The following is a 9,912-nucleotide window of genomic DNA, read 5'->3' on the forward strand; positions in this document are numbered from 1 at the left end:
TCCTCATTCAATATCGGTAGAGGCATATATACTGGAAATTTTGATAGTGTACAGTTTGATATGGCTCCCTGTGTTATGGTGCTCGGGTCAGGACAGAGATTGGAGAGCCATAACAGAGTCGAATCATCGAAATGTTATCATGTAGGCAACTTCTATCGAGTGGATAAATGAGGGTCAAATCACATTCAGGGGTGGGATGTTGCTTGCAGAGTAGCAGCTAAGAATAAATGTTACTAATAGGTGTTCCATACAAGGTACTCACAAGTTAACCTGAATCGCATCGCAGTGTGGACAAAGATGAAGTAAAAATAGGTATGATCCTTGGAACAAATAATTACTATCTGAATATTACAACAGTGTCAGACTCAGAACAACAGTATCCTCTAAAAGAGTTATTACCATAATTACCCCCAGAAAAAATATAGAAAGAAAAAAAAAATAGAAAAGAAGATTAAAAAAATTGTACTAACCATACTTAAAAGAAATAAATAAATCAATTCACTAGATGTTTTAAACAGCTCCTTTCTCACCAACATTTGAGGTCAAAAAAGGGGAAAAGCAGGGAAGAGACTACATTCATCTTAGACTTTTTAGTGGCAATATGAAACATCCATTTTAGTTTTTGGTTGTAGGAGAGCTACAAACACAAATTTTTCCCGGGCTTCATTCGAGCACATTGTAAAGAACAGAGCTGCACCCTATCTTTTCTAGCAGCAGCCAAGGCTAAAAATAATAAACAAAAACGAATCTGTGGCCGGTGGTTATAAATAATCAGAGCTGTGACCTAAAAAAATGACCTTGATGAAATCTGTGACAGCAGCTGCAGGTTTAGGAGGCACTTTTGAGTCAACACAGAGCAAACGGGCCACGTTTAATTTACTGTTGGTGCTGTAAGGGGAAAACGGTCTTCCGCCCTTCTCAAGTATCAACCCCAAAAAAGTTAGCCAAGCAACAATATATCTTCCTCCTGAGCCATCTTTATGCATAATACATGTACAAGCTATTTGCCGCGGCACAAGCAATTGAGTTTTCTGATGGGTGCCAAGCTAGATGAAGCAACTTAGTGGTGAAGTCAAAAGAATTTCCATTTGAATCAACACCAGGACTCTCAGATCCTGCCATACACATTCCAATTATTGAGTGAAAAGGTCTTTGAAAAGAAACTACTCATCTGAAAAGTTAAATGGATTACACGATCCTAAGCTTGCAGTGAAAGGAATACAAAAATTAAAAGATAACCTCGTCTAACAACACGTGTTATGCTGCTCAACGACCTGGAGGGTCTTGATGGGGTTTGCACTTGTCTCCTGCAACAATTATAATCATATTAATAACTAAATTATAATTTCAGACATACTGTTAGTTTCCCTTCTTTATTATCAAGGGTACCTCATGGGATTTTTGCTGGCCTCCAAAGTTGTGGCTTCTGTGCTTCCAGGAGCACAACCAAACACGCGGAAAAGATTGCTGGAACACAAGAATTGCTTCAATAAAGGGTTACAAAACCAAAACAATAGCATCCAAAAAATTGAGTCCAGTATATACACTCATACCTGTAAGAACCAGTTGCCACTCGCTGCCCATCACCACTCAGACAACACTCAAATTTATCAAAAATAGAATCATTTTCATACAAGTCACACAGCTGCAAAAGTAATCATCAATAAGTAAGATTCTTTGACTTCACCGATATCAGATCTAAATGGGTAATAACCTCAAACCTCACCTTGGGTCTTAAATATTCATGGACCTGAAAGGTTGCTACAGGACCTGAATCCATATTGATATCCCATAACTGAAATGCAAAAATAAAAGTTACCAAAAGGTGTTGCATCATAAACAAGGGGTAAAAAAAGGTATTAAAATTCCTCCCTCAGCCAACAGGAGCTCATCATACTCAGGTACACAATTTCACAAAAAGAAATGATTTTGCTACTGGAGTTGGCAAATTGGACCAAAAATTTATCACTTCTCTAATATAATTCGCCTTTTCGAGTTCGCGGCTCACTTGGGAGGGGGGGGGGAGGAGAATTGGGAAATACTGGGAATAACAGACAGAACATCCTAAATTGGGTGTAGCCCTGAGTCCCTGACCATAGTGAGCAACATTGGGCAGCTTTTATCAGCCAAGGGTCCAGATTATGTTACTTGCATTATAGTAAAAACATTATTATGAGAAGTAATTTCAATGTCGTTACAAAAGGATTCAGCAGGAAAAGGCCTTTGTCTAGCATGCTGTATCCAGTCGTTTGAACTCAATCGTTGATGTATACTCGGGTTATACTTTATGCTTTCACACACACACACACACACACAGGTCTTCTGCTATGAATCACCACCAAGACAGGCACCAAGAACCGAAGGTATAAGGATCACCGTGATTCAGGAACATAAAGGTCACGGATGATAAAATTTTTAAGAGTTGCAGTAAGAAGTTACAATCTTAGCATCATCTTAATTCACAAATAATGTTGGACTTCATTGAGCAGGAAAAGTGAGCCAATAGCCAAGTTCCCACTATCTTTTAGTATTGAGGGTTGTTGACAGGCAACAATGCTTATCCCAGAGCACCTTCAATGCCATGATAAAAACACCTTCGACAAATCTCTGTCCCCAAAAATAAAGCTCCCAACAGCTTTCCCCTTTAGGAAAGCAAAGCAGGTTAAGGAGGATGAATTTTGGGAGATATGTTTGAGGGGAGGATAAGTTATTAGGACAATGCCTGCCTTTATAAAACTGCCTCAACTAGGCAAGAAAGGTGCTTGACCTTGCCAACTTGTGCCTCAACACGCCTTTTTATACACTGGTTCAGAGTGGTTCATACTAGTGTGTCACTTTCCCTACACACACACAGCTTAACCTCTAGCCATACTCCTAGGCAGCTAAGAACACTATCTCTTTATGATGCCTCAAAAGTAAGCTGATGTGCTCTCTCTCAACCATCAAGCTACTCAAAATTCAATCAATTTTATTTCTTACAGAAATATTGAGTTCTGATAAAAGAAGAGGAATAGAGTAACTTTATCTCCTTTCTACAGGTTAAGGTTAAGAGAAAATTAATGACAGATTTAGTACACTAAACAGCCCTTGTGCATGAAATCATTTACCATGAATGAAGAAAGACCAATATCAGCCAACCAATCATAAATTTTCAAGAATGGGGGACGTTCAAACCAATAATAAGCAACATAAAGAAAAATCAAACCTTAAGAGTCATGTAATCACGACTAAGTATATGCCTCCCATCTTTTGCAAATTTAATATCTGAAATGGAAGCAATTATCTCTGTAAAAAAGGATCTTGAACCAGGCGCTTCTTGTTCCTCAAATCTGCATGAAGAATGTCATTTTTGAGTTAATTTTTTAGGAATATAAAAGACAACACTATTCACTTTGATTACTCATTTGGACCCCCTATGCAATGACACATAAGGAGGGGAGGCAAAACAACATCCTCTTTTACTTTATCCTCATTCTTCAAAAGGGCAAAAATCTCTCACAAAAAAGAAGAAACAAAAACACTTCACCACTCACAATTTTGCGTGACTATCACATAGTGCTGATTGCCGCAAGTCAATGAGGCGGATTGATCCTTTTGAGCTACTATATGCCAATGTATTACAATGGGATGGGTGAAACTCAGCTGATGTAATAACCTCTGCCAAAAATAAAAATAAAATAAAATAAAATAAAAAGAGTTCAGAGGACCCTCTACATGTAAAACTAAAAGCCACCGTGGTCAAGAGTTATAAACAAAAAAAAAAGCGACTTGTGAGGGGTTTAAGACAAAAGGCACATTGAGATAATTATCCCAAGTCACTAATATTCCACAACTTTTACTGTTTCAATAACAATATACCACAAGTTCATTTCAAAGAAATAACTTCCAAACATCCTAATGAGCAGCCATTCAATCAGAAACACACAGACTAGCATATCAATTTAAATTCACAAACACGTTATAAAGTCTCATTTCTCAGCCTCCAAATTGATGGTGGAACATTGCAATTGTTTCACAGATAATCAGAAGTGGAGTACAACACCAATATCACGAGAAGCTGTTTTCTTTACAAATAAAACTCGCCAAGCTCAAATTTTGTTTGGAGTACAACACAAACTTTCATCTAGCTCAAGATGTTTTTCAGCTCCCTTATGACACACCCAAACAATTGCTTAAGGAGCTAGCAAGTGGCAATTGCCTATGTACATTTGTTCGTCATGATTTTAGAATAATAATCCCCAAAAGTAAATTGGACAATTGTTCATCATGAATTTGAAATAATATTACCCATAAATAACTTGCAAAAAATCTACACAGCAATATCCTTTCAATTCTACAAAAACCCAAATACTACAACCTAATGCAAAGAAGAGCTTTTTTAATATATATATATATATATATATATATATATATATATATATATATATATATATATATATATATATATATATATATATATACACAGTTAATCAAGTGAGATCTTGGCATAAACCTCCATGCAGTGAAATATAAAGGGGCAACAGTGAAATCAAATATACCAGTCAGATCCTCCATGTTTTGGGGCTTTACATCAACAATATTGAAACTCTGATTGCTTATCTCCAAGTTCCAAAGGTTTATTCGCAAATCATCTGCTGATATAAAAGTCTCTCCATCACTGTAACAGAGATAAAACTGAATGTCACGGAAACCACATCATAACACTCAGCAAAATAACAATTGGTAAAGACCATCTGCATTATTAACTGCTAAGCTCAGAATGCATGTTTTCTCATAGGTAAAATGTGAGTCAGTGATCTATCTACAGTAAATCGCAGAACCTTATTGTACAAGCATGCAATGACATAAGAATTAGGAAGGAGAAGAAATAACAAGAAATTTAATTTTTGTGAATGTCTGATAGAATAAGAATTGCCATATAGGACTTCATTACTCATAAAGCCAGCAATTAAACAAAAAAATTTAGATGCAGGTAACAAATCAGTAAAAGGAATATTATACAACAAAGCAGGGAAACATAAACATACAAGTAAACATCTTTATTGGCCATACAGGCATACCAGATCCCACAACAACAACAAGAGAAATAAATACAAAAAGGTAAATTCTGTACTTCTCAACATCTACCTACTCACTAAGCAATAGAAGATGCAAATATCCTGATTTTAAGCATGCTGCAAGGACTTGGATCATACCAACATTCACTATCACTCTACAATCACCTATCATTTGTTGCGACAAGATCAAAGAAATTGCTTAATTGAAGATCCATGGAAATTACTGCATAAATATAAATGCAGGTGTACATACATTTATAAAAGTACACATGCAAACACAAACAGATGCAGATAAATCCATCTTCACTAGGTATCACAAGGGTATATATTCATAAACAACTTACAAGAAATACAGGGAAACAACTTAAGAAATGTGATATTATAGCTGTATATCTGAGGCACATTTACCTGTTATTTGAAATGGAATTAATGTGATAGTCATGAGCATGAGCATATACTCTCCGACATCTAGCAACAAGGCTAGTCTCATTGCTGGTGACCTACATATTCAAGGCGCACATCATTAGCATAAAAAAGATACTGAATGATCAAATAAAAAGAAAGAACAATTAGTTGCATGATAAAAAAAGATATGAAGTATCACAAAAAGACTCAATTTGAAGCTGTACTAAATCATTTTAGCTCTTATTCATGTTAAAGGACTGACTGAATTACCTACATCTAATAATGTAATATACAATATGCATATTTCTATACACATAATGGGCCATTTAGAACCTAATGACAAAGTGAAATTACCAAGTACTCTGTAACAAGTTAGTTAGCAGGGAAAAGACTGGGGAAACTTCATTCCTAACATAGATAGGGGAACAATAACCACTCAGTCACATAAAAATATATATATTAATAAAAACTAGATGGGGTACAACTACCACTGGTAAACGCAGAGATGAGATCCCTCCAGGTGGGAAAGACTCATTATTCAAAGAATTAGGCAATTTGTCAGGATATCCTCCATTCACAACATACGGCTTGGGACTGGGTGGAACACTTGAACTAGAACCAGAACCATTATTCCCTGGAGTTTTGGAAGGGTCCATATTCATGTCAGCTATCTTCTTTACCTTCTTTTCTTGAACCTGTCAAATGAACAATCAAGAAAAAAAGCGATCAACAATAGAAGATGTAATACAAGCACAACTACTGTACAAAATAGGAAAAAGAAAAAAACAAATCCATCTCATGAATGATCTGCTCAATATTCATGAAAGAAATAGGCCTTAAAAGGGGTTATTAGGAAAATCAACTACCACTTCCAAATCAGTCAAACGAAGAACCTTTGACCAGGCCACATAAAGATGATAATTGGCAAACCATTAAACTACAGCCACGCACTCAGTGAAATAAGTGGGTGAGATAATTTCAATAATGTTGCAATGTAATAACGGAAAAGCCTACCTTCCAAAACTTAATGGTCTTATCATTTGTAGACAAAAGAAACAAAGCACTGTTAGCAGTTTGGCACCATCTGATTTTGTTGATTTTCTCCTCTATTTCCAAACTCTTCAGGTAGTCGAACTGATCCAAGAAAACCATACCCAGTATCAACAAACTGAGAGAAGATTTTCACCATAAAAATTGCGTCCATACATCAAACAACCAAGAAAATAGAAATCCGGAGTTACCTCAGGCTCATGACTCTGAAACTCAGTTTTATAACGAAACTCTGGATGCCTACTAATTGGATAGTCCATCCTCTCCATATCCCTTCTACCAATGCCATGCTGTACAATGACGTATAAAACAAATGAAGATAAATCTTAAATACTGTTCAAATTGAGATAAGGTGATACGTAAAGGACTTACATCCTTTGTGTCTGTTCTCTCAAATAAAACCACCCTGCCCCCACGGTCACCAGTAGCTAAATGGTCTCCAGTTTTATCGAACTCTATAGCTGAAATGATATCAACTGCAAAAAAGAAACACAAAAGTCTGAACAAATAGCCAACTATATATTAAATTCACACATTGACAAAATGTTAATAATTAATACGAGTTACATGTGTAGCATAAAAAAAATGGTAGCTTCAGGAGAAATTAGATATGGTGATAAAAGGTAATAAGCCATAGCAGTTAGCACGAAAACAAGAACAATGGGATCAGCGCGATCCATCTTAATTTAGACTTGAGAAGGAGATACAGGCTATAAGAAGCATTTTAACACATTAATTGAAGACTCAGATTTTGTATTCAAACTTTGCGAATAGTTAATGCAAAAATAGTGTAGCAGGTGCATCCAGGGCATTCCACGCATATTAATTGTAAGGAAAGTAATCCGATAGGAGAAGGGGCATCCTTGCACAAATATTTCTAGCTTTATTACTTTAGCAGTAAAAACAGGATTACATATTTTAATCATTTTCACTCTCTGATAAACTTCTCTTTTATGCTATCCACAAAACAGTAACATATTGCACACAAATGAAATCATGTATAATGAATTAATCAAAGGTGTAGCTTTCCAAGCTATGAAGTTAATCAAATTGCTAAAATTGACTAATAACCAGCTGATTACCAGATCTGGTATATTTCTCACCCAAAGTCCAAACAAAGATCTACAAAAGTAATGCTCTTGTAAAAAAGATGATGGAGTTTATATGCTTTTGAGAAACAAGTTCCAACTAGACAACTAATTGTAAATTTCTAGGAGGTTAATGGCTGCAATGAATATTGATCCTCTCACTTACAACTAAACATGCTAAATCCAGAAGTGTACTTGGATGAAAAAAACAATACTAGATGTAATGTAAGGGGAGGGGCTGAGGGATCTAAATTTCCTTGTTAAGAAATGAGACAGGAAGGGATTGGAGCCATCTAATTTCCTTCCCCTTTTAACAAACTAACTCCTTTAAATATTGGAATGATTATGCAAGCTCACTTCCCCCCCCCCCACTCTCATGTTCCCCTTCCCTCTAGCACTGCTAACCAAACACACTCTAAAAACCATTAAAGAGTTCCCAGCTAATATATTTGCTTCTTCTGGCTTCAATGAGCTTGAGCATTCCAAGTGATTGCTTAGACAAGTATAAGTGACAACACAAGAATAGTGGGAAGGGATGCAACCTCAACAAATTAAGTACCTATACACAGAGCATCCACAATAGAATAGGTGTGAAATAGTAGCAGTAGTGAGGCCATCCTTCCTGGCACCAACAAGTAAAATAACAGATACATTCTTATCAATCCAATTCCTCTCGCCCAGCTCTTGCCATTATGGGATTGGGATAAGATAAAACTACACACAACAACTTAACTATTACTGCGTTTAAGAAGCAGGCTTGACTGGAAAAATCATCCAACTCACACTGTTCCCTTATTTTACCTGACTTAATCCTTTATCATCCAAACATCAAGTAATACTAGTTTATAGCTCTATCAAAGGCGGACTCATACCTCACACTGTTCCCTCCAATAAAAGAACTCAATTACCACCTGCCATATCACAAACGACAGGCTAATGGTTATATTAGCCACTAATCTGTTTAGTGTTTATGAAATGGTCTTGATTGAAAGGCATCAACTAACTAAATAAACAATAAGTTGGCACTAATACAAAACAGTAGTTATCCAAGTTAGACCTTTGCAATCCAATTATCCGGTACTACTACTTATAGCTCTATCGAAGACGGACTCATACCTCACACAATTCCCTCCAGTAGAGTAACTCAATTACCATGAACCCGCCGATTCAATCACTCCAAGCTCGCTAGCTAAGCCGAGCTAAACATATATTTCCTCCCATATTACAAGCATATCCAATATCCACATACTAATGTCAACCAATTCCTAAACATTCCTGAATCATTGCATGGTAACATAACATCAACATCAAAATCAAAACATTTTCAATCAACTTCACTGATTAGATTGACCCCAAAAAACCCCTCAAATCAAAATCCCTAAATTCAACATTTTTATCAACAATAATCACAACCCATAAACCCACTCCAATCAAAACAAACAAAAAAAAACTAACCCAGATCTTAAAACATCGAAAAAACTCAAACCCTAATCATGAAACACAATCAATTTCCCAAAAATCAATAACAAAAATCAAGAAATTGGATCTCACCTTCCTGAACTTCTTCACCAGCTGCCCTTTCACCGAAGACCTGAGAGAATTTCCAGTCCAACGGAGATGGCGGTGGTCCGACGCCGGAAACTTCACCACCACCAACAACTCCGGCACCTACATCGCCGCCGTTCATCGCTTTCTCTCTCCTGATTTTCTTTCTTCTAGGTCAAAATCAAAAAGGGCGAAAATCTTCAGAGTTTCACTACTCCTCCTTCATCAAGAAATAGTTTGATTTTTCGATCGAATTTGAGAAAAATTATACAAAAGATCAACCAAAAAACACAGCACAAAAAAGGGTTAGCGGATTTCTATGAAAAATGTCAGCTTTTCATTTCCAACATTCCCAACTATCAGATTTCGATTTCTCTCTTTCTCTCTCCTCCACCCTTCTTCCTCTCTTTCTCTCTCCTCTCTTTCTGTCTTTTTATTTTTACAGTATTTTTATTTTTCAGAGGATAGTAATTGAAATTTTGGGAATAAATTGATCTTTAGAAAGTAAAAAAATAAATAAATAATAATGGGAAGAACAAAATAAAATAATTATTACAGACTTACAGTAAATGGGTTTGTGGAATTTGGGTTTTATTTTTAAAAAAATTTCTCTTCAAAAAAAAAAAAAAAAAAAAAAAATTGTTACCATAGTACATTGCACTCTATTTTGCTCTTGTTGTCTTTTTTCTCAAAGCCTTATTCCCTTTTACTTTGTATTTTTTTTTTTCCTCCTTGTTAGTGTGTGTTCTTTTTAATTGTGTTTTACT

At 35.9% G+C, this 9,912-nt stretch overlaps 1 protein-coding gene across 2 annotated transcripts; it reads right to left on the reverse strand.

Annotated features, from left to right (window-relative positions):
• Positions 1–298: 298 nt before the first annotated feature.
• On the reverse strand, positions 299–9,608 carry LOC110738145 (serine/threonine protein phosphatase 2A 55 kDa regulatory subunit B beta isoform-like). Of its 2 annotated transcripts, none has more exons than XM_021918513.1 (14): positions 9,152–9,608; positions 6,885–6,988; positions 6,704–6,802; positions 6,477–6,596; positions 5,951–6,157; positions 5,466–5,557; positions 4,539–4,657; positions 3,534–3,657; positions 3,206–3,329; positions 1,727–1,795; positions 1,554–1,645; positions 1,390–1,467; positions 1,240–1,307; positions 299–1,115 (listed from the first exon to the last, which is right to left on the reverse strand). In XM_021918513.1, the coding sequence occupies exons 1-14, from the start codon at positions 9,285–9,287 to the stop codon at positions 979–981; spliced, it is 1,569 nt and encodes a 522-aa protein (XP_021774205.1). In that variant the 5' UTR covers positions 9,288–9,608; the 3' UTR covers positions 299–978. The 2 variants fall into 2 exon arrangements, with proteins under 2 accessions (XP_021774205.1, XP_021774204.1); XM_021918512.1 differs by having other exon boundaries at positions 5,948–6,157.
• Positions 9,609–9,912: the final 304 nt, after the last annotated feature.

This window comes from Chenopodium quinoa, unplaced genomic scaffold (genome assembly GCF_001683475.1).
Source record: "Chenopodium quinoa cultivar QQ74 unplaced genomic scaffold, ASM168347v1, whole genome shotgun sequence".
Classification (NCBI taxonomy): Eukaryota; Viridiplantae; Streptophyta; class Magnoliopsida; order Caryophyllales; family Amaranthaceae; genus Chenopodium; species Chenopodium quinoa.